Source organism: Charadrius vociferus, unplaced genomic scaffold (genome assembly GCF_000708025.1).
Source record: "Charadrius vociferus isolate BGI_N301 unplaced genomic scaffold, ASM70802v2 scaffold1319, whole genome shotgun sequence".
Taxonomy (NCBI): domain Eukaryota; kingdom Metazoa; phylum Chordata; class Aves; order Charadriiformes; family Charadriidae; genus Charadrius; species Charadrius vociferus.
Genome location: NW_009650086.1, coordinates 49,333 through 75,340, shown reverse-complemented (window position 1 = coordinate 75,340; position 26,008 = coordinate 49,333). Strand labels below are relative to the sequence as shown.

The 26,008-nt window shown below is 39.6% G+C and overlaps 1 protein-coding gene across 1 annotated transcript in view; it reads right to left on the bottom strand.

Moving 5' to 3' along the window:
* Nucleotides 1–26,008, bottom strand: part of RELN (reelin) — a gene marked incomplete at its 5' end in the record, with an annotated part of 178,344 nt that overhangs the window by 123,536 nt on the left and 28,800 nt on the right. The window contains 2 exons of the mRNA XM_009892163.1: nt 11,056–11,296; nt 14,091–14,187. Of these exons, the coding sequence (XP_009890465.1) occupies nt 11,056–11,296; nt 14,091–14,187 (338 nt within the window). The remainder of the gene's footprint in view (nt 1–11,055; nt 11,297–14,090; nt 14,188–26,008) is intronic.

Below are 26,008 nucleotides of genomic sequence, written 5' to 3'. Positions count from 1 at the left end.
ATAGAAGCTCATTACCTTTAAAGAGAGTAAGAAAGATACTCAAAACATATCTATGGCTTTTAAAGAAGCCCTGAGAGAGTGCCATTATTTTCTGGTACATTTTTGCCCCAGTGCCACTCTTTGGGACCATGGACACATGCCCATGGGAGAAGCAGGTGAGGACCAGCCCCACTTGTGTGAGCTGTGCTGCCCCAGCAAGGGCGAGGGCTCCTCTGCTCATGGTCTTGTCCTCTCTTACCTGCCACATTTCCTTCACCTGTATAATCATCACCCCCCAGTTCACACTTAGCTTCCACACTTTTCTTTCCATTTCCCATGCAGTTGCTATCTGTCACTGCTTTACTGCTCTTTTTTTTTTTTTTTTTTTCATCCAATGGGCTGCAGAGGGATGAACAAACTGAAAGAGCACTCAGCCAAATTTTCTAGGAGCAAAGGAAGCTCCACAGGAGATGGTCCCTCATGGGCATCTCCCCTAGCTTGGTCTTGTTCATCATCCAGGAGGCTGCTGACTGTGTTGGATTATTTTGCAGTCTTGTAATAAGGCTTGAACAGATTAGAGACTGAATTGAAACCATCAAACTCCTTTTCTCTTGGGTTCAACCCAGGATTTGAATCCAAGCCTTTAGAAACGAAGAACTGAAGTACAATTTGCATCCTGTGCTGCCTCTTTCCCAAACGAAAGGCTTTACACTTGCAGTGGTAGTCTATATACTTTCAGCACTTAAGGACTGAATTTTACAGGTCTTTTTTTGTTTGTTTTTTGTCATTCTAAAGTGATAAAAAATCTGGAATGAACATGTACTGCCTTTTGAAACTAACTGGATTACGTTCTCCCTAAACTGGAGATCCTGCAGGTCTCTATGTAGATGTAGAGTTCAGTCTTACAAGATTAAGATTCAATTTGTTCTCTGTTTCATTTTTATTTACACTTAAATGATTTATAAGATAAGAACAAATTAGCTTGCTGAGCAAATTTTGTAACTAGAAAGGCCAAATGACAGCAACTTGTAGGGTATTTCTCCTTGTTACCATGGAAGCATCAGCTGTAGGTCCAGAACTAAAGCAGAGCTTAATTTTATTTAAAGGGGATTAAAAGCATGTGGAACATTTAATGTGTCCTTGCACAAATTACAACACTGAAAAGTTAACTAATTTGTGAGAAAAAAAATAAGTTGGGGAATAGATCCTTTGACAAATCTGATAACCTTCATTAAACAAAGTTTTCTCCCAAATCACCTACGTAACAGAACATGAGACACTTGCAGACACTTGAATGGAGCTACCTCACAACAGCAGCTATTTCCCATTGTTTCCAACTGGAGGGGGACTATCAGCCTGCCATAAGTAAACTGTTGTATTCCTAAATAAACAACCCTTGCCTGTTGCCAAACGGAAAGAAGCCAAGTTCTGTTCAAGGACTGTGGTCATCCCAAGGGAAAATAAAGCAGTTTAATTTAATCTGGCACTACCAATACTATTATTCACTAGCTGCAATTGTTAAGCTATTGCTTTGCATGAATAGGGCAAAATGAAAATTGGCTGGATGCATTCCCATATCTTAGCATGCTCGGATTTGATTTCAGTCTAATCTTCACTCTGAATTTTCTGTGCTTCTAAAGTTTGTCTATTGGATAGTTATAGTATCACTGCTTTTTCCCCACTTTCAAGGTGCTGCATGGCTCATCCTCACCTGCCTCCCCCATCTCGCACTTGCACCGTTTCATGGCTCACTTTTCCGTGACTACCAATGCTTGCCACTACGTCTGCTTGGCAAATTTCCCACAAGATCATGTCCTTCTGACACTTTCTTAGTCTTTTCCCCAACAAGCTTTGTCATTGATTACACTGAAGAATGCACTGCTTACCAGGATGAGCGCTCTCCCCTCTTGTAATATTTCCTTTTACTCCCACATCTCCCCAGCTGCAGCTTATCTACAGTTTTATAAAAGGATTGCAGTTTCCTGGGACACAAGCTTTTTGGTTTGTGCCTGAAAAGGCACCAGTGGTACATTCCTTGCTCAGGGCTCTGATGCTACAATGGTACCACTACTACTACAAAAAAATCATGCTAAAATTGCTGTCATCTATGAATATTTCTAGCCTATGAGTATTTCTAGTCTATAAGCACAGCTCTTAGCCAAGTTGTCTACGAAAGCCAGCAAGTCTTACTAATTAAGGTGAGCTTTCTGTTGTACATTATAAGGGCATTAGCTAACAATTTGAAGACACAGACTATGGGAGGGAGTAGTGCATGGTTTCAAAACCCAGCTTTTGTCAAGAGTCTGTCACCCTCTTTATGCTACTCTATATGCCTTACATTTTACACCTTCTACCTACAGCTTTCCCCTTTCTTTTTTTTTTTTTTTTTTTTTTTTTTTTTTTTTTGTGGTTTTTTGGAAACCCCCTTTTCATTTGCATAAATAAATACTGACCAACTTTCTGTAGCATCTAAATGGCTTAAGGGCCCCAAGTAAGATCTGGGATCCTACATCATGTAGCATGCCTGAACAATCAGTGTATCTTTAAAAACTTGCATGAGAGCATCATGTAAGGAGATATCTACTACCCTCAGCACGACCCGTTGGCTGGGAGGGACCTCTGGAGGTCTCCCGTTCACCCTGCCATGTGAAGAAGCGCAAGCATCAACCAGATCAGCCTATGCCACAGTTGCAGCTAAGGACACAGCCCTGAAGATTTTTAGAAGCTCAAAAGACAAAGATTGGGAATGTAAACAGAAGCACTGAAGTTCATCCAAACCAGTTTCTGTCCCAGTTGTTCAAGTCAAACTTGTGAATCAATAAATACCTCTTGGCTTTACAGTATGGGACTTCTTTACTTGGAGAGCAGAACAGAGGGCAACTAAATGATACAACTGTGCCATTCGGAGAAGCATCAACAGGAAATACTAGTGTGAAATTCCTCAGTGTAACAGATTTTTGGCTGAGGTGCTGCATATCATCTTCCCGAGGCTCATCCCCACGCTCCCATGAAAATGTTGTTCACCTCTGTGCCTTTAAAGTATCCACAGTCATCTTTACCATCATTTAATTAGGTTTTTATCAGAGACGAACACTGATGCACCTCTTCATATTATCTCTCCTGGGCCTAATGGCCCCGATGATTCTTTCAGACAGCTGTAGCCTCACAATTTATTTTTTGGCGACATTTCTTGCATTGGAATGAATGTGTTGGGCATTTGGGCAGTGCCAGCTTGCAAAGGGCTGACAGCAGATGGAAAGAAATCTGCCCAGTATGCCTTCACCTCTACATGAGCAGAGGGCCATCAATTTCCCCCATTAAGGAGTTGTCACGCAGCCCACCCAGCTGGAGGAGCATCTCTCATAGCCAGGCTGGCTGGTGAATGCTATTCAAATACAAAACGCACTTTAAAAGGAAACGAAAATATCGTTTGTCGGCAAATTGAAAATGCATGGCTTTGACCGCAGCCAATTTTTTAATGACTGTAATATTTTAAGTGATTATTTTTGCCACTTCAGATTGCTCCTTAGAGAGGAGAGTTTTTTTTAATTAAAATCTAGGCAATGCAAACAGATGAGATATGAGAAGCAGAGGAACAAGAAAAAAAGATGAACAAAATTAATTAAAGCAGCATTGTCAATGGAGCCATAAATTAGATATTGTGTCTTTCTGGGAATGAGTCATGCAGGTTTTAAAAATTTTTAGATGTTGACATGATAGCAGGTAGAAGGATAGATTCCATCTTGGTAAAATCATGCTCTATATGCAATGTCTTAGCCAGCAAAGGTACGGTGGCAGAATTGAGGACAGAATCTAAAGTTCTAATTTCTGTGGATTTGGTTATTAATGCTTCTGGCCGGAAGTCTCTTATTTAACCAAAGGAAAAACCACAATGCGATTAGAATACTTTCCCATGAGATAAACAGGGCTTTAATCTTTCCCACATGCTACATTTTTACATCATTCAATATAGGCTACAGAACAAAAGCCTTGGCTGCACAAGCAGGCCAGGTGCACAGGGGGTTACAGCGCACCTTCCCTTTCCAAAACAACGGGATGAAACTTGTCTTGTGATGTAGTAACAAACAGTTTATAGAGTGTGTTTTCACTCATCATTTCTGATTATAGACTGTTATTCAAAGGCTAGAATTCAAAACACTTTCCCCGTTTATAGTGATTTGTAAGGTTCTTAATTTTCTAGGACATTTCATGATGTTTGTACAACACCAGTCATTCTGGTGATGACCGATTTCCTTAATGAGTCATTTAACTGGCATGAACTAAACTATTCCTCTATGTTATTGGGAACTATTGATGTTTCTAGAACTCTGCAGTGAGTATGATTAAACCTCATCTGTTCTCCTGAAAGTAATGATGTCTATTTACACCACTGTAAAATTAGAGTGCAAGTCAACCAAAGTAATTGCTCCTCTTTGGCATCTAATGGGTCAATTCATGTTGTTTTTATTAATGTGCATCTCACAGTGACCTGCAAAGACCAAATTCTTTCCTTCTAGGAGGCAGGAAAGACCCCTGGTGCTTTGACGCCAGCTCAGAGCTAACGCTGGCTCCCTGCCACCCCCACCACACTTCCGAGCCACAGGGAACTGGCATGGAGAAAGGTGCAGGTTCAGCATCGCTGTCCAACAGTGATTCTCAGCTGCCCAAACAAGTCACAGCACTGCAGTAAACCACCTACCAGTTCCAATGACCCCCTAAGCATTGTATCTAAGCATTATTATTTTAATTTGAAGTGTGATTATTAATAATAAAATAAAAAGCAATAACAATTCCATGCATGGGCTAGATCCAGCCCTACAGATATACAGATGCCTCCTTGTGGGCACAGCTCAGAGTGCCCACGCTCTCACTAAAGGGAGCCAGTCGACAGGTTTTGTGCACCCTGCTCCACTTTCTTCACCTCTCCTCCCCTCTCACACTCCCCCTTCCACCCACAGAGAAGCAGGAATGGCTCTCAGATGAGGTGCAGCAGGAAGCCTGCTCGCCTCTTCCCAGGAAGATGTGGTAGATAAGGGCTCCTGCAAGGCAAAGCAGCTGGCCAGAAGGCTGGGTTTGGCCCACAGACCAAACGCTGCCTTGCAATATCTTATTCAAAAATAATAGAGTCTCATCAGAAGCATCTATATCTGTATAACTTTGTCCAACATAAGGTCATAGCAATTTCAATCTGCCATTTTCACACCGGCATACCTAGAGCATCACCTTTCCTCCTGCAAACAAATATATTTGATCTAATTAAGACAATGGGTACCTCAACACTTTTTTAAACATGAGTTTAAAACCAAAAAAAGGAAAAAAATCTTGTTCATTTCATCACGAACAATTAAACGCATCAAAGATATATATGGACTATCAGGATGTTTGTTTTGAAAGAAGACTATCCAATGCCGTTCCTATGAATTAACAGAGCATTCAGACATTTGGAAATCTGCTCTGGAGCTGGGGGTGTGGAAAAAGCTTAATCAGCCTTCTTTTTTGCCAAAATCCTAGGCCTGCGTGCATGTCTTCCCTGCTCAGTGACACACAACAACACAGGTTCAGGAAGGAATCGCAGATCTAGGATGTGCATAGCCCTGATGTGCTCCGGGTGTGGTGGAAGGTCATGGAGTTTTATGGACACATTTTCAGCATATTTTTCTGAGTGTGTTAATTTCTCCCACTCTCTTTTTATGCAGCTTTCTCTTCTGCTAAGCTGGCTCGCATTTCTGCAAAATTAAGATGAGCTGAACGGTGATGATCTGTTACTTAAGGGGCTTACTGTATCAGGATCTTGGGATCGGGACATTATCAGGATTTATTGGTCATGTCTATGGTAGTGACTAACATACATCAGGTACCATTTCCTGGTCCTAAACCCAACTTGCTCAGTGAGGCTGGCGCAGACCTTCCCCCCTTGCCTCCATCCCGTGTTATGCCAGGCTGCATGCTTGCAGCTCAGCAGCACAGACAACCTCAGGTGTAGTCCCCAAGTCCTGCAGACCAAACAAAGGTGACCAGCTGGACTGCAACCTTCAGCCACCAAGTGAAGAGTGGCTGTAACTACTGTGAGACAACAATTCTGTAACTTGACTCTTCTCAAAGGCAAGAAGTGTCACTGGGTTAACATATCATGACCAAGCACATCGCCGCTCTAGTGTCTGCAATGATCTGTACTGCTTTTTCCTAGATATGGAAAAACTCCAGAGACAGATAGTTTGGTCTCAATGCTATTTTTATGTTATCAAAGCGCTGCAGGGACATGAACTATAGCACTGCTGAGGTTGTCTCCCTCAGTTTGAGAACCTCAGTTTTTGAGCTTGTGCATCCAATCTTGGACCACAGCTATCAGAGAAAACTAAAAAACCTGGCAAATGTTGTACCTCAAAACAACAATTTCTGGTCAAATGCACAAGATATATGAAGTATCCACTGAAAGATGAGTTCACTTTTCTGTTCTGTAGCAGTAGAGATCCAAGAAGCATCACCAAAGGAAAAAGATTTCACATTTTCCCCCAATAACCTATGAAGCCTTAAGGTTCACAGAAGTTTAACAGCTCTCAGAGCACAGCACTGCTTCGTGCCTTTCAGCAATCTCAACCACCAGTGCAACATCCTAACCATGCCCAGTTGCAAGGCCGTGCTCACGCTCAGAGCTGTCACTGGAAATATTGAAATGCAGTCAGGAATTTATCCCGTTCAACACCCTTCCACACAGTCCAACACAGATAAATACGTTCCAGTGGATCCAATTAATCTCCTAAGGGTTGCTTGGCCTTGCTAACAGCATCTTTCTTGTCTTTTGCTGTCTTCTTTGGAACCGAAATACACAAATTCAGTGGCTTATCTCTCAGCTTGCTTCCTATTTCAGTAGCCAGTTCCAGCTGCGTCTGCAACCAGCCATGTGCTTTCAAACGAGTGGCAACCGCTCCTGAGCGCAGCAAGAAACATAATGAAATTCCTGGTCCAAGCTCAAGCAGGCTGGGAGAGGAGGAGAAACCGCTTCCCAAGCTGGGCACAGGCAAATTCCCACAAGTGCTCACTGAGAACACACTGTTCAACTCCACCAAACTGGAGTGAACACATCAGTGCATAACTATCATTACTGCTTGCACTGTCCACTCCAGTGACTGAATCCATCACAGAACCTAATCCAGACCCCGAACAACAGTCTTCATGATAGCACTTTTCTTTGTTTCAGCTGTCTTTCTACCTTATTAATCCAAGCAGCTATTGTTCAGAGCTGTTTTACCAGCAAAACTCCTGGATTTGTAATGTTTGTTATTTGTTTTAGTAGACCTCAAGTACTACCAAAGTAAACTTTCTACAGAAAAAAATATAATTTCTTTGCAACTTGATAAGCATCCAACAAGAGCATGTACCAGGTATAACAAGCAATTATAAGAGCTACCTCCTGAGCAACTGTTGGGAAAGAACCTTTTTTTTGCTGAACCACATCTAAGTACATGAGCAGCAGCAACATTTATTCTAAACTCACAAAAAAACATGTCTTAATGCCCTACTAATGGAGTAACCCACTAAGGCAAAAAAATGGTATTTAATGAGAATTCCCTTAAAGGTTTGGAATGGCTGAAGAGATGGGTGGGATGGGTGGTTCTAACAGCTACAACAGTAATAGTAACCAGATTAGGCCAGGGACCATTCTCTGGCCTTGAGAGCAAATGGCACAGCAGAGTTTGCACCCACCTGGGCAAACTCTATCCTCCCAGAATAGTGGTGCCATCCCTGCTGCCAACTGGAAACAGTCCCTGGCCCATCCATGAGAGATCCCTTGAAGATAATGCCTGGGAGGTTGCACAAGCCCAAGCCAAGCAATGGGGTGTTGTAACAACCAAGGTGTGCAAGATCATGGGCTCACGTTCATTCCCTCGTTTGCTTCACTGACTACCCTGGATGTGCGATAGAGGCTCCAAGGAGAAGGTTCCACCATCTAAGCAAGATCTGCTGGGGCAGTCCAGAAGTAAACACTTAGAGAAAGTCTGTTTCTACTCCTTTTTCTACCAGGAATAAGTATGTATTTTATCCTCTTCTTTCAGTTCTAACTGCCAGCTGGATAAGCTGTCTCAGCTTGGCACTGCCCTTCCACCTGAGAAATATGCAAAATCAGTCATTCTGGGTGGTGAAAGGTGGTGTGCAAGAAAGGATGAATACAGAAAAGAACCTCAGTAAATTTAGAAAGATCATTTTTCTTATTTCTTTTTGTTTTTCTTAATATTTCATTCCCTTGGTCCAATGAAATTACTTATCTTTATGGCCCAATTTAGGAAAAGAATTGACCCACAGTTTTGTATACACTAATCAAAACTAAGTTAAATAACAAATAATGCCTAGAAATGTGACTGTTCATTGGCATTGTCAAGGAAACTCATAAGGAAAAGCACTGAAGGAAGCTAGCAAAGAAGTTATCAAAAACTTCAAGAAATATTTTTAAGGCCATTTTATCTAAAATACTAGTTGAAAAAGGACAGGAGGATATGAATTGAAACTTGTATGGCACAAACAGGCTTGGACGGCAGAGAAAAGGTCTCATCAGCTTGAAATGGAGTTTGACATAGTGATAGACTGTGGGTATGGAAACTTCTTTAAAAAGCACATAGGTGAGAGTTACAAAAGGTAGCACAGCACAGCAATGAAATTTGCTCATCCTTTAAGTAAAAATTCAAAATTTCTATACAAATATCAGGACTATTTAACAAGTTTTAGATGTCTGGGAAGCAAAAGGACTTGTAGGAAAAAGAGAACTAGAATTAGCTTTGATGCAAGCTCTCTCTGTAGCACTGTCAGTGTTTCTCCAACATTATTCAGCAGGCCAATGCCTTTGACTATGATAGAGAAATCTCCTGAAAGCTTCCCCCAGTTTCTATGAAATCTTGCAGCTTAACAGCATTAACAATATTGGGACTCCTGTGAAGATGTACCACCCATTGCTGCTGTCATTCTGCCGTTATACTGACCAAGTTATCTGACTGCTGCGAAATGGTGCTTGAAACAGAGGTGACTGATGTGGTTACATTTAACATGTGGTGTCACACACAACGTGCAAAGATTCTCATCTTTTTTTTATACAAAAAATGTGTTTGTGATGAACTGAGATTAGAGCTATGCTAAATGTTTTAAATAAGATATTAGAAGTTTTTAGAAAGTTTTATATAGTGTTCCAATCCTGAAAAGCAAGAAAACTTTGTCAAAAAAATTGTCCTTGGTGTTATAATTCTATGACAGGGTCTATGCTGAATTGGATGTAAATCTTGACCCAATTTATAGTTTTACTTTTGACATAACATGAAATTAAATTCACATTGCAAAATCTGTTCAAATCATATTTGGCAAGATTGTTCCTGAAAATTTGAGAAAAATTGGAGCAAAAACCTAAAAATGAAATTTGAGTATGGGAGTGCTCTGGTGACAACCTAGACACACTAAAAATGTTTTAAATAACTACAGGGTCCCATGAAGAATAAAAGCCCTGCATCACACACAGCCTTAATCCAGTGTGGCTACACCACAACCTCGCACGTTGCCTTAACCTGGCGTAAGTGGCTACACATAGCCAAATGTCAGCTGGGAACAGACAGATACATATTTTACTTGTCCCTAAGACAGAAGATGACCTTGGAGGAACGGCAGGTTGGTTGATCCTCACTGGCATCTCATATAAGGTTTGGGCTTGAAAGGGATTTCTGTTTAGAAGCGCTAAGGGACTCTGAGTGAGGTCCCTAAACTCTGAGTTTAGGTCCCTTGTCTTTCACATAACCATGGTTGTTTATTGACACAAATTGGCTGAGTTTAACTGAACAAAACCCAAAAAAACACAATAACAACACAAAAATCAACAGCAACAAAAAAAGAGGTTTACTTGTTAAAGTTTAGATGCCGTTTGTGCATGTATCAGAAGGAGCAAGGAGTGTTTATGCTTGGCCAGCTGAGAAGTAACTGCACCTGTGGCACATTAATCCTTGCTTTGCTTTCACATTTTCACATGTGTGAGCTGGATTTTAAAATCCAGAGATAAAACTGGCAACACAACAAATGTGAACTGATCACAGAAATTACTTCATTAAATACACAGGACATTATTTGATTCTAAAATCTTGCCGAAAAAGTTTGCATTTGGTTTAAATGGTTTTACTGAAGTAAAAAAAAAAAGTCAATATGCAGGTACAATGAGTAGATTAGTGGGATTATTTATTTCTAAAAAGATTACTCTGAGGCCATTCAAATCAGGTTCTGTGGGAAAAGGATGAGGCCATAACGAACCTCTTACTGCCCTCACTATTCAGCATCTGTTTCCTGTGCAATTGCCAAAACCATTACCAGCACCATAAATGAACCCTGACATCGAAACTGCCTATTTTGTGAATGAAAAATAGGACGAAAACAGAAAGTCATCTGCTGTTCAACTTCTGGCTGCTTGGAAAAATAGAAAGCAAGAATCCAACTGATTTCCAGATGTTGAACAACTCTGCAGTTGGAGGATCTTTGTGCACAGAGATCTTGCAGGGCTCCTTAGAGTTTTTCCCAAGGTTGTGTGGTCTTGCTGGATCTCATATATGAAAACAAGATCTTAGTGAAAAAGAGACCTCTAAGGATCAGCCACTACCTGAATGCATGCTGCATCAGAGATGTGATATTCACAGTCAGAAAAAGTGGGAAAACATAGGTTTTTGTGATGGGTTGTGATGAAGCGAGTAGTGGTAGTCAAACAACATCAAGACAAACAAACAGGTAGATTGCAAAATATCCAACAGAGAGACTTGAATTTGTTTCAAAAATATTACACTGTTTAGCTAAAAGGAAGCTGTTTCCCATTTTCTGTTACGTGATCTTTGACACAACAGTATAAACTGTCATTTGGTGTTGGTCACAGCGGAGAAGTTGCATTGTTCCAGAAAGTCCCAACGGGACAGAGAAAAGGTAAAAACAAAGTAAAAAAGGGCCCAATTCTAGAAACAGATGGAGTGGCCTAAACACCCTTGTGTGTTCAGAGTTTGGTTAGATGTCACTGTCGTCTTCTACATACAAGAATAATAACATTAAGCCGTAGAAAATCAGACTAACCTTAACTGTGGCCCCAGGAAAGAAAAGCCAGTTGCCAGTATCCACAGGATCAAGATTATCTTCCAACACAACTTTTCTGTGAGCAGCGTTTATGATCAGGATGTTGTCCAACGCCCAACATGCTTCATACACATCACCAGCAGGAACATAATCCTGTTTCCACTGAAAATGGATGTTCTCCCCTTTAGCATCTTCAGGAAGGTACAAGATGTGGATGATTGTGCTGACATTGGAAGGGGCACTGAAAAACAATGATATGGAATTAGACCAAGTTTAAGCCATAGCCAGGAACACTTTTCCCTCATTTAACACATTTTCTAGGTGTGACACAGTTGTACTGACATCCCTTGTATGCTGCTAAATCTTCTGTGGAGATCAGAAAATACCTGCCCTGAGGCAGAGTCCCACTGTGCCAGGCAGTGCACCTACAGCCCAAACAGACAGCCTTGCTTCAAAGAACGCGCAAGCTAAGGCAATAAATAACAGATCAGTGCAGATGTTTGGAGAGCAAGACGGAAGAGCAGGGCAACGTTCATACTCGATGCTGGTCACAGCTCCTAAATGACTGGGCATTGTCAGGTATTTTGCAGGTTTGGCCAAAAGGAAATGTTAAGGAAGCACTTGACAAAAACAAGTCTCTGGAAATGTGATTTGTTCATGAGGTTACACCAAAAGAAACTCCTGACTTCTGGTGCCTCAATCCCGCATAGATCTGGATGGAGCAGAATGGCTGGAGGGAAAAGCTGGGAATTTTGTCTGACAAATGTGTCCTTTCAATCCCACACCCCTGCCATCAGGGTAATTCTGTGGATGGCGAGGGTAAAGTTGCCTGTCTTTCTGTGTTCTGCTTCAAGAACAATACAGAAGAAAGAACCCATTTGTCCTCTCTCATGCTGCTGAAAATCGAAAATATGGGGAGGAGAGGCAGACCTGGAGTACTAGTGTTAGGCAATGATCAGGGCCTTGAGCTCTGCTTCCCAGAGGTGTCCTCGGAGCTCTGAAAGAACTGAGGTTCACCCCAGGCTCTGGGTGAATGTCTTTACATTGCTAGTGGCAATGAAAGGACTGAGCTCTGTGTGCATGGAAGGGATGCTGAGAACTGTTATTTTTGTGTTACTAATCACCCAGAAAGGGAATTAGCTACGTTCAAACCTCAGGCTGCAAGGGGTTACAAAATTGGGGTTTACAAGATGTCAGCTACTCAACCTTGCCTCTGCCTTGGTAGCAATGCTTTGGTGGGTGAATAGTTTGTCAGAGACAATCCAGAGCTTATAGGGAAAAAAGGCACCAATAGCTTGCTTATATAGTAGAAAACAGAGGAACTTCTCTTTGTAAAGCAAAACACTAGTGTGTAGTGAAATGTCGAAAACCAACTGTATTTGTCCCATATTCACACCCAGAATCTTCCCCCCCAAATCACCCTGCACTCGCTGAACATTTTGTCTGTCACCCTCCACTGCAACGCTGCTCTGAGATGTTGTCCCTGCTTCTCCCTGAGCCCCCACACAGCACCCACCTTCCCCAAGAGATCCTTCCCATCCCTCCTGGGAGTTCAGAGCTGAAATCCACTAATACAACATGCACCGACACAACACGTTCCCTTCACAGCTGCCCTCCTGTCCCAGCTCTTCCCGTTTTCCCACCATTCCCTGGAGCTGCATGCAGCACAGTGAAAGCCACCGAAGCACATTAAAATAAACACTGTAATTCATATGGACCACAGGAGAAACGAGCATCCATTCATAATTCATCCCCTCCACTTTACACCACTTTGCTCTAGTGACCTATTTTCTACTGCTGCCTCCAGCAGGCAAAGTTAAAGCAAACTAGATCAAACTGTATATGCATTAACTTTAAAAAAAATTGGATTTCAAAGGGTTATGTTTGCACCATCACAACTCTTGAGTTTCCTGGCTTGCAGAGCTATGAGGGTAACTGAACTGATGATACAGATGTGGCATATAATTTTCCATCCATGCGAGAAAGAAAAAGGCATTGTGTGGTTACTCTGAGGCAACTCCAGTGGCTGCAGTGAAGTTACTCGTGCTTTATATTTTTCTGAGAAGAGAATTAGCACCATTTGTTTTACTAAAATTGTTCATAATTTGTGCCTTTGTCAATGAAATCGTAATCCCACTCCCACAAAGAGTGGGAGGATAAGATACTGAAATCACCAGCCTTGCAGCTAGAGTTTTGCTTACTCATCAGAAATTAAGTAGCTTTTGCACTGCAACTTGTCTCAATGGGCTGAAAACAGGCTCAAGCAAATCGCCTGCGCGGCACAGATGCTGGGGTAATGCAGGAAGGCAGGGCGAGACACTATGAGGACACTACATATAAACAGCACTTTTTCTTCCCCAGTTGTACTTCTATAACTGTGTATATATACACCAATGCACAAAATACCTTTCCCAGTATTATTTAATAATATATTGGTTTGGCTGTCTTACAAAAACTCATATCCAGCATCGATTCTCTTTTTAAAATTGTGCATTTACAAGAGAAGATTTTAAAATACCCATTCATAATCCTTTGTATTTTCATGTAAACCAGTTTGTTTAAAAAACAAGGCATAATTCACCATGATCTTGTTATTATAACAGTGTTAACAGCCAAGTGTTCATATCAAACTATAAACTATTTTTATTGAACCTTTTATCCTACCAAAATACAAACTTGTAACATTATAAATTATGGCACTTGCTGACATTAAAAGTGGTGCTAAAATGGAAAAGTAATCAAAATTTTGTTTTTTTCAGGCACCTGAACATTCTAGTTATTGAGGTTGTATTTTAAGTCTAAAGTCATTCTCTTCCTTACCTCTCCCATAATCGATGGATGAAATTGTGATTTACCAAACCCAGTGACAGTTCTGGAATTAGCTTTAGCGACCATAATTTCACCCCCATCTTTTAACATGTATATACAAGCAGGAACTGAAAAGTTATCAATTAAAACAAGTTTTAAAAGAGCCAGGTTTAAATACCACCTGCTCAGCCAGAAAGCATGAAAATGATTAAAAAGCTGTAACAAACCTAATTTTCTCCAGCTGAGTCCAATCTGCAGAACTGTTCTTACTGTAGGACACGGTGATGCTGGGATCTGAGTAACTAAAGCGACATGAACCTGATCCTGGGAAAAGCAATAAAATGAAAAGTGTTACGACACAATGAAGCAATAAATGATCCTCCAATAACCACAGTTGCTGACTGGGCCTTTGTCACATCATCACTTCTCCTGATTTTAAAGTGCTTTGATTGATGATGAAATTTCCTGTGATCTGTTGCTGAGGGTAAACACAAAATAATGCATGCTTTATGAGTCAGAAATAAAGTAGAAATGATAAATCACAGCAGTGCTGTGTAATCTCTGCGAATTTCCCAAGGGAATCCAAGTAAATTACTTAACAACCCCCACTGCAGGAAAAAACCCACCATATAATGTTTAAACAAACCCTTCTTATTAGAGAATAATCCACATAGCAAAAATCATAGGGAAAACAGTAAGATTGTTTTTCATATTACTATATAGAAAAAAAAAAAGAATTCCAGAACTGAAAATACAGTAAGTGATAGGAAAATGTATAAAGAATTACGTGAGCCAAGCACAAATGTGCTTTAGGAATTTAAAAGAATAAAGATGTTATAAAATTAGTTATTTTAAGGATGCCTGAAGAGAATTAAATTAAGATATCATCCCATATACTCACTAGAGCCTGTAATTAATAATAAACATTTGATGCTGATCTGGGAATCTCAGAACACTTTACAAAAATGAACTAATTAAGCCTTATGGCACCCCTGCAAGGTAGGGTAATATATTTACTTTTGATTTATAAAAGGGTGCCTTCTGGGTGTTGTCACAAAAGATGAGCTTAACAATTAATAAAGGGGACAGTCAAAATAACAAAAACTGAGATGAAAAAATTCAACCTAGAAAACATGATAAACAACCTGAGTGACAATTAAATACACTAAAAATACTATTTTTTCCTCAGGCACCAGATAATTCATCCATCTCAGAAAATTCAACACCTCCTGAAACAGACAAATCCTAACCTGTGCTCCAAAGATCAAAATTTCTACTTCATAAGCAGGTTGCCATGTGAGATTCAAAGCAGCAGACATTGGCTACCTTCCATATTTCAGAGAAGCAGCTCTCAATTAAACAGCACCTCTGATGGCATCAGGGTAGTACTGAGTGAGTACCACAGCTTTGCTCACAGTAGGAGTATGGATTATGTGTGCTACCAGTACTATGCTATGTTTATGTGTACTTCAGATACATCCGGTCACACTGAAAATTGTGTATATACATATTTTTATTTATGTATAAATATAACTATATACCCAGATGTGGAAACTGCTGACCATAAAATACTATCATTTTCCAACTCTGGGTAATTATTTTTGTAATGAAATAGATGGCCTGATTAAAAAGGTGTTAACCACTTGTACAAGAGAACAGCTTACACATTTTAATGGGAACATATGTCATTAAGTACACTGCTTGCAGCCCCAGCTCCCCCGAGGCCGTTCATGTTCGCAACTCTCAGCTCTACAGAGCTGCTTTTCTACCCTGAGATACACATCACATGTCACTGTAGGGGGAAACCCCCCCCAAAACATGGGGTGAAATGCCGTCTCTTACTTTTGGCTGATCAACTAGCTTCCTGGAAATGACCCACGAAGTTGCTTTCTTATATCTCTTGCTAACACTAAATTGTAAATAGAGGAACAGATACTTCTGAGCCACTCCAGCTGTGTGTGGTACCTTCAGCTGGTCTGACACGTATTCTTGCTGTAATGAGCCACAGAATAATTAATATTGCAAAGGCAGCAGGACTTTGAATTACCAACCATGTACCCAAAATGACTACAAAGCGACTGTCTGGTTGTATTTTACTGACAAGGCAATTTATTTCTATCGTATTAAAACCAAATGATGTCAGGAAAAGGCTTTACGTTTCAAATTTGTCCATCTGCTGAGATGGTCTACTTTACTGAGTGACATCTGCTGTTGGTTCCTACTTCTCTGGCATTTAGGAGTTCCAACCCTTAATCACACTCATTCGTTTTATTTCAGGGGAATTCAGTTCAAAAGTCAGTGAACTTCAGCCAGTTTAACCACTTTGGCTGGCCAGAGGCCGTGAGGGAAAACAGCAACATACTGAGTTTTCTGTTAGACAGAAATTAAAGGAACATAAACAGTAAAAATAACCAGCACTACAGACTTTATAACACATGCCATTTCTGTTAGTGTTAGAATCCACTTTTGGTACAGCGCTCTTAAACAAAGCCAAGTCCAAATATGCTGCTAAAACATTGGAGAAGGTGATATTTGCTGCCTATACTGCAAAGATGATAGCAAATGAGTATTCCCTGCCAGTACAATCAATATGAAAAATGCTCTCTGTTAAATCTGAACACCCACAAACTATGCAACCATCAAAGTTATTGCTTAAAAGAAATGGAGCCACCAAAAAGGCTTTTCAAGGTAAACATGGTATTTCACTCCTGTTATCAGAAAGAGACTGATGGAGACAGAATGAAAAGAGGAGAGACAAGCGCTGAGTTTTATTATTATTTTAATAAGCAGGACAAGTTGTACTAAGACCAAAATTAGTTTGGGAAAGTTCTCAAGGTCAATGTATGTGGCAGTTGCTGGCTGTGACGACAAATGTGTTTTTATGTTCTTGACTCAGAATCATAAGATAGTGAGATTATTTATCATTTTAGTATCTAATTCTGTAAACCTTCAACTGACAATAAAAAAAAACAAAATTAAATTCATCCATTTGAAAAAATCATCAACAAGGTTCAGGCATTATTCTCTGCCATTTGAACCATCTCTTTTAAATATACAAGAAGCACATGGAACTGGTGCTTGCCTTTTTCACAAAACCAATATTCATCCTAGCTTACATTAAGAGTTTCTTCCCCAGAAAAGGGAGGAAGGTGACTGTACAGCTGCACTCCGGGACAGGGCTTACTGAGATGGTATTGAAAGCCAGTGGCTTTCAATATAATTTTCAATATTGCTTTCACTTTTACTATTACTGAATACTATTGCTAGTACTCCTTATTACTCTTATTTCAGTAATCCTAAACAAGGATTATTTAAAATAGAAATCTGCAGTTTGGATGTTTGCCTCTACCTGCACCAGCAAAGCTATACTCTGACTTTGCAAACAAATAGATGATCAAAATTCAAGTAGTAACATAACAGGAACTGAGGGCAAATTCAGCTGGGAAAGGGAGGTGTCCTTCACACTGCTTCCAGAGACGATAATAAACAGTTTGTCAGCTCTGAGCAGAGCAGCAGGGGCAAGATGTCATGTTGTAAATCTTCATACCCTCACGTCCTCTAAACAAAAAGCGGTAGAAGATGATATAAAACCTTTTGAATGAGATTAGAATAGGCTTGTTCTAAATCAAGAATGCCCAGGGTTTGAATTAGCCATGAAAATGGGTAATAAAACATGCACAATGATTACCATAAGGAAGTCTACAATTAGTAAGTTACTGCATTAGAGAAAAATGCCGTTTTTTTCTTAAGCTGACTACATCGCAGCAAACCTGATGCCTTGGTGAGGTTATTGCTAGCTAAATCAGACTAAATGTTAGGATTATACTTTCAATATACCCATGGGGAAGGGGGGGCCGTGGAGGAACAAGCCACCCCCCAACCAAGAATAGCCTAATTTTTTTTTCTACATATGTATAGTCAAGCTTGTCCTTGGGTTTGAGGAACAAAGTCTTTTTCTCCTTCTGATAGGCTTCTAGCTGAAGTTCACAGACTTCTAAAACTTTTGGAAAAAAGCTAAAGTAGAGACAACCTTCATGGATTTAATTTTAAAGGATACATTTGAAGCTCAGACAGCAATTTTGCCTGTTATTAGAAACGATGAGCAGCTTCTGTTATAAAACCAAGCCATTTTCATATACTGAATATTGTGAAACACTAATTTCTTTGGTTTGTGCTTTACGTGCTTGGATTTTGCCCCAAGCCAAATTTCAATAAAATAAAATTTGCTCAAAGCTGAATCCAGACACTGATGCTAGTAGGGGAGAGTTTTGACCGGCAGAGCTTGGGAATGCCAAACAGCTCCTGACCGCTGCTTTATTAATTCCACCAAAGCTAAACACAAAAGAATAGAAAAGGGAAACAGAAGTATGCTTCTCAATTGCTTTGCTGCTTGTTTTGGAGGATTGATAACCCATACCCAGGACTCGACCACCACTGACCACCTGCAATGCCCAACTGAGATGGTCATGACTTTTTTGCTTTTTTTTTGGTAAGTCTTGTTAAGCTGATTTTGGTTTCCTTCAATGCCATCTAAAGTACTAGTGAATATTTTGTGCATCTTATTTCTTAAAATATCATGTAGGTAGAAGTACTGAGAGCACAGTATTTCAGGAGAGATGTTATGAAGGCACTTATACACTTATTGGTATCCAGGTTTTCAGTTATTTGTATCCAGGCTGACAATGGCAGGCAAAACTAATTCTCACTACGGCTTTGCCTCCAACTGTGTCAGATATACAGAAACCCGAGTCATATGGCTGTTGGTCTCTAAGATTTCTTAACAACATTGATTCGAAGCTGGTGTTTTGCAGAGATAAAACTGGGTGCCATCTGCAAGGGAAGCAATATTTTGCTCCATATAGACTGTGACGTCCTCCGCCTCTTGACAGACTCTTGATAGTTCCTGCAAGTGCTTCCGTGGATAAGCAAATAACCAGATATCTAATGCTGGCTTTAAGGAGAATGAGTCTAATGTGGAACTGTACAATAAAAATTCACACAAAAAAAAATGCAGAAGGTTTTGAATTATGTCCTGACCGCAGCCTGAAAAACAAAAGGGAGCTGAAAAGAATCCCATTTATCTAATGCTAGAAGATTGCTTTTATTCATTTTGTTAATGCGATGAATAAAGATTAGCGTTTGCTAAGGATTATGATTTGCTGATATCACTTGAATTAAGCCAAACTGGATAGTATAAATTACTAGTGGTCAAATTTGGCTGGTTTGCTAATAGTTTTTTTCCAAATTAATGAACCATAGAGTTTGGAATAATGAATGCTCCATGGATCCTAATTTTTTTTAGGTGTATGTTTATATTGGCTTCTGATCAAGAACCAGATGATTTTAACCATGTTAAAAGATAGAATATTTGGTGCTGGATATACCAGAAGCACTGGTACAAAAATGTGCAACTCATCCCACTCCGCCTCTGAAAACTTCCTCAAGAGAACATTGCAAGAGCATTTTAATTTTTTCTTTGAAGCCACAATTTTTAACTTAGTTACAAGTGTGATTTTTAATTATGACACATTTTAGATCTTTGGACTATTTTTTTAAAAGTTTGTCTTTGTTTATAGAACAAGTTCAGAGTACAAATAAATACTTTAAGTGTAAAAAATGTTCAAATTAAGATCTGTAAGAACTGTATTCTATTTTGTAATTGTAGTCTGCCTTTTCATGGAAAGAATTACATATTTTTATTGCTGGCTGCTTTTTTCTCCCTTGTGAGAAGAGGATTTTGATTATCTGCACCCTTGTATGTGTTCTGATAAACAATCTGAAATAGATACATGATGCTACAAAACAAAAATGTCAGTGGTGTTTGCCTTTGGTAAAAATCAGATCTACTCCAGCATTAGGGAGAATTATGAATTTTGAAATGCAAAATCTCAATTATTTTTTTCTGTAGGTTTCAGAGAGCAGTTGACTTTTGTTCCACTGGCTGCTTTAGGCTGGTACTCTATTTTGGAAATGCTGGCTAGTTACATCTAAATACAAATAAAGGGTGGACAAACATGCTAAAAGCTTCTACTGTAATACTGTAAAAGATGAGAAGAATAATTAGTAAATAAATTTGATAAAAATAAATCAGAAGGCCTTCAGAAATGAAGTCCTAAAAATTAATCAGAGGTCAAACCCCAAGTGGATGGGGCCCTGAGTGAGCTGTCCTCGCCCAGAGGGTGGTCCTGGTTGGAGTGTGGGGGCAGCACTGGAGCAGTCACCTCCCGCGGTCCCTTCTCACCCACCTCCTTCCAGGATTCCCAATAACTGCAAACACACTTTTTATGAATTAATGCAGCTTATTTCCTTTAGATGAGAAGTAAAGTCTGAGGAAATATTTATCTGGATCAACTTCCTCTTAGTCTATTTATATTCAGAGATATGATGTGCTTCCTGCACTCACACAGATTTGTTCTCTTCTAATGAACAAGATCAGATCACAATTCATATTGCTTTTTGTGCTGAGAACATTAAGGAGAGAAAAACAAGCCAGGCAGAAAGCTGCATTTCCCTTATGCCCGTTTCCAATTTATTCTGATGTAAAGATGCTCAGCTATTTATAGCATCTCTTTCTGACATACAGCCAGCAGGTTATGTGCTTGGGTAATGTGTCTGTTGCCAAATAAATAATTAAATGATGCTTCTAAATTTAACCTCATTCTTAAGTGCACAGACATTGTATAGAGTACCTTGCTGAAGGCAAAGTGAGTGAACTTGTTAAGACCTGGATGTAATGGACACCCAGTAATTACAGCTCCTGAAACAATAATATCATTAACTCCCTAGAAATACTCTTACAGAGGTGCTTGAACGTCTGACCAAGCAGTAAGCCCTGTGCTCAGTAAGCATTTGCTACTTGTATATCCACATCACATCCTACAACATTATTGCCATTACATGCTTAATGTCAGATTATGTGGGGATCCTCTAAGTGAGAGGGTGATCTTTCAGTGAAGCTGGGCAAAATTCAAATTATACCATCTTAAACTTAAAGTAGTTCAGTAGTACAGTAATATGTATTGATAAGTAGAAAAAGATGCTTTGTTTGATTCTGTTTAGCAGCTTGAGTCAGCTGTGAAGGTGCTCATAAGGGTATTAAAATACTGCAGGAAGGTAAACGATGTTTTATTCAGATCCCTACAGCGAGTCCATTCTAGAGAGGCAGTAGAAAGCACACACTGGTCCCAAGAACTGCTGTGTAAAAGGAGGCATCCTGAATACAAAGATTTGAAAGTACATTCCCTGCCTGCTTTAGCGAAATTCCCTGGCACCAAGAAAATCTGGAAAATATTTTTTTCTCAAGTCAAGTCCTGAGCCAAAGTGTCTCTTTTTTCTGAAACCCTATAAAACTGAATATCTGCCTCTAACTTTATATGTGGGTAATTAATATTTGGTTTGGTGAAAGCTTTCTTCTGCAATTCCTGTTTTTTTTTCTGCAATTCCTGAGCTTTTCTATTTTTATCTGCTTTTGCTTTCATGGAAACCTCCTCCCTCCCCCACTGGAGAGAGACCCAGGAGCATTTTGCTGAGCTGGGGGCTTCTCTGCTCCCCCCAGGAACTACAGACGCTTTGTTGTTTGTGTTAATTCAAAAATGGACAATTTTAATCATACAAAAGTGTTATCCCCGTACAACGACATGAGCAGGATTAAGATGAAAGTCAGTCTGTAATCCAGCATTTATTATTTGCAGCAACCAATTCTGTAATGGCCTGCGTTCGACTGCGAGGCAGTGGCTCGGCCACCTGCCCTGGATCTGAATCCTGAGGCTCTCTTTATCTTCTCTGCTTTTCTCCGTATAGTAAATCTGTAATGCTCACATTTTAATTCCTAACAGTGGCAGAGAAGCCCTGGTACGGAAGTAATAAAGACAGTATTTCATTGTAACCTTGGGCTAGCCAAAACAACACAAATCATTTCGCCCCAAGGCCATTAAAATGTCTTTCAAATACGGCATAAACTTTAAACCCTGGTTTCAATCTAGGCATTATCTAGGCAGCCTCTCTTGTATAACTCAGCAAAATCAATAAACACCACCTAACATTTCCACATGCTATGTGAAGTGTGCTGGATGATGTTATTATTATATGTCTTATTCTTTCACATTAGATGTAATTTATAACCTATGCATCTACAAAAAGGACTTCACCAGGAAGGTGAAACTAGTAGGTTTCATGTCAGGCAATAGCAAAGGACAATTTGGGTGGCGAGTCAAAAACCTTAATACTGTTTTATCAGGGAGAAAGTGGGAAATGAAGCAAGCAGAGGAAGTGCAGAATGGTGAATGACACTAATTTTGCCATTGAATTATTTCAAATTCTCAAGCTTTTCCCAAATGTAAAGGAAAGAAATTCAGGCAAAATAAGCTGAGGGTTCAGACACACTCCATGCTCTGTTCTCATTGCTTAGAGGGAGCTGGACCCGAATATAGCAACAATCAAGCTTCACTTCCTAATCTCCATTTCTTATGGACATTAGTGCTTTAAATTGCCTCTTTTAAAAATTGTTTTTATACACTATTTAAGCTCAGTTCAGACAGGGTTCTAACACAATTTTATTGGCCAGCTTCCTGGCAATGAACTCCTTTAGACCCTCATGCCAGCCCCAAAGTGCTGCACATTTGTCTAATGCAAGATCTTATATCTGTCCTGTGGCCACCAGGCCAGCAGAACTCGCCAGCCTCTTCTCTGTTGGTCCCATGATCAACACGACCGAATGGATGCGCCAGGCCCACACAGCAAACCTGGTGCTTCCTGGAAGGCACTGGAGCAGGAGAAATTTGGGTGACTGAAGGAAATCATCCATGCAGGTGACTAAAGGGAAGGAGGTAGCTCAACATGCCCAAAACATTTGGCACCACAGTTTCTTCCGTGATTTTTTCTGTGTTCAGCTAACAAGATAGTGAGGGATTAAAAAGATCAAATATTCTTCGATGCTGAATTCAGAAGGGGCTTATTTTTCACTTTGTTATTTCTCTAGAGAAACGTGAGTGAGTTTTCATAGCAATTCTGAAGGAAATTGCTCATCTCTGTCCTGTTCTGCTGAGGGCAAGCCAAGTGCTACCTCATGAAATACTTGTCAGTCATCTGATAGCTTCTGCTAATTGCAAAACTGACTAAACAAAACTGGAAATTAAGAGAAAATGATCAGCAATGGTTCCTCTCAGCCAAAGCTAAGGCCTACTTAACAAAACATGTTTGGATGTGTGCGTTTCTATCGAGTGGTCTGAATCCAAGCAGAGGATAAATAGACGACGTAAAAGCAGTACCATCAATATAACAGCTGCCACCAGAACTGAATTAAAGCATGATAAAAATATAAATGATAAGTGCCTTCAAACTGTTACATGGGGACAAATGCAGTCATCGTTGTTCATGTGGCTGAGCCAAAGTGGAGTAGAGATGCTTCTGGCGGGAAGGAGAAGGAATCACCATCCCATGCAGATGCTCTGTAGAGCCCTCCAGATGTTGCCATCCAGGACAGCCTGGAGGGAGCGCTATTTCCTCCACAGAAATACAGTGAATCAGCTGCACTATTTATGTAATGAGATAATTTTTGTAAGATTATTTTTTGTACATCACAGTCTTTTATTTGCTGAGGTCAATAGGGAAGTAAAGCAAGGACTAATCCAAAGGGCACTTTCAACAATTCTGAATAATAATAATAATAATAATAATAATAATAATAATAATTAAAGTTTGAATATGCATCAGGGCAAAAAAGAGTATTTCAATTATATATAAAATCAATGAAATTTTATAATCTAATTCTGCAAGTCTCACACTGGTAACAAAGTCAAATTGCCACTACAAAAATGAAGGGAAAAACCTAAACCTGAAAAAAACCTGCATTTTTTTAACTAAAAGTGATAAACACTATCTGTGCTTTGTTTTCAACAAACATCACGGAGACAGCCTACAGATTTGCTGAGTAAAACAGCTCCCATGTAGACCCTGGTGACCTTGGTAGTTCAGGAAGAGTAATAGAGGCTGCTGGGTTAATGATTCACTAACCTGATGTCTTAGGGCGAGGCAGGGCATGACAGGAAAACCCTTTTGGAACCGTTATGTCAAAGATCTGCATCCAAATCAATGACCCTTACTCATATGCTAATCAAAAGCAATCAATAGCATGTTTTAAATAGTTTCCTCCATTACACTTACAGAGGACTGTGAAATCAGCCAGGATTAAAACTAGACTGTAAATAAACTAAGACACATTGAAATTCTTGGATGTGCATTACACATGCACCTCACCTCTTAAAAACTATTACAGTATAAATATAACGTCAGCACAGGTAATATAATTACTCTTCAGTTAAGTACAGCTGATGGTCTGATGGATTTAAAAAGCTCAAGAAATTTGAAGTGAAGACAGGAGTGATTAGTCAACCATAAAATCAAGTTGCAAGAGTGGAAAGTGTGTAGAATAAGATTGGAGAAATTATTAGTTTTGTTACTGGTTTTAGTGGTTATACAATAAGATTGCCAATGAAATTTATGCATGTAAAAGCAGAAAGTCTAGCACTATTGGGGAAGATAGAAAATAGGAACAAAGGGGGTACCATTGAAATAAGATCACCTGAGTGATGTATCTGCACCCTGAACAAGTGGTGTTCTGTGCTCACCAAAAAAGTCCTGAATAGTTGAATACCAATAATAATATTTCTTCAATAATATTTTAACCATATTAAAAACAATAGATATGTACATTTATCCTTGCTATAGGGTTCCATTAGACAGATATTAGGGGAGATTGATAAGGTGCAGGTATATTGCTTGCGATTGTAATAAATTCATTTTATCCACATGGAACCCTGTAGGTTTTATCCTTGTCAAATATTGTAATTGTCAATGAATTTGTTCATCTGATGGATGCTTAGACAAAATAAGTTGGAGCAATGGAAGGGGCAATAGCAACAGACGGTAGAGGAGCGACTGGATGATGTGAAAGGAGCTACTCCAGAGGCAGCAGGAGAAAAGGGCCATTCTTACTCTACAGATAAGGTCCAAATGCTTCTGGTTCCAGACCAATGTGCAGATCATAACATGAGTGACCCATCTTTAGGATAATACCTACTGGGATTTTCCTGAGAGAGCAGAGTCCACCTGGCAAAATCACAAAGTGCTCTCCCAGATTAATACCTACTACTGAAACCCCACACTGAAAACTGTGTTTTTAATGAAGATTGCTGTGCTAGATACATGTTTTGCTTCCTGTCAAGTCTGTTTTCTAGCAATAGCAGTGGCTAACAATATGATCCATGAAGGAAAAATAGCTAAGGAATTTCCAATGTCAGGACTGTTGGTTGTCCAGGCACTGAAGACCACCGTTGGTCATGCATCCTGCACCTTCAAGTCTTTCATGTTAACAGCGAATGGTGCTCTAGGAGAGCACCACCTTCTTTGCCAGCTCAGTAGTACTCTCAGAGCCCACCAGAACTTCAGGGACAGGGTCTTATTATTTTATTTATTGCATGTAGAATTATTCTGCATCATATTGAGTTTGTTATAAGATGCTTCATTTATCATGGTGAACATACACTGCAACTTTTTCAAGTGTGCCATAGTCTTGTCACTTTAAATCTGAAGTATAAAAACTGTGGCAAGTCCTGGACAATATGTAGCTGTCAGACTCTGTACATCCATCTATTCATGACAGAAATTCTGGCATGATCACTACTAACCTAACAGAAATGCATTTCAGAAGATTGCATTAAGCACAAAAGTAAAAAAAAAGAAACATGACAGTTAACTTTTCTTGATATGGCATGGGCATGGGCGCTGATGAATTTTAAGCTTAACCTCACATTTCTTAATTTGTAAATAAGTTTTTACACATTTTTACAATTTCCTTTTCACATTAGCTGTCTCTTAAGTTCACTTTGTAGGATAATTAAATGATGCTTATGTAAAAGTAGTAATTCCATCACAAGATCCCAATAAATAAGAAAGCAAATCATCTCTGTCAAAATGTGCTGATCCTGTGTATCAGACAGCAGTGAGCAGCACTGGTAACAGTGAGTTGCTGAGAGATTTAATTCTTAGTGGTTCATGCAAATTACTTTTTTGCTTTGTTTCCATATTAAGTGGCACCTTTTGCATTTCATTTGAAATTCTCTTTTGCATGACACCAAAGCCAATGCCA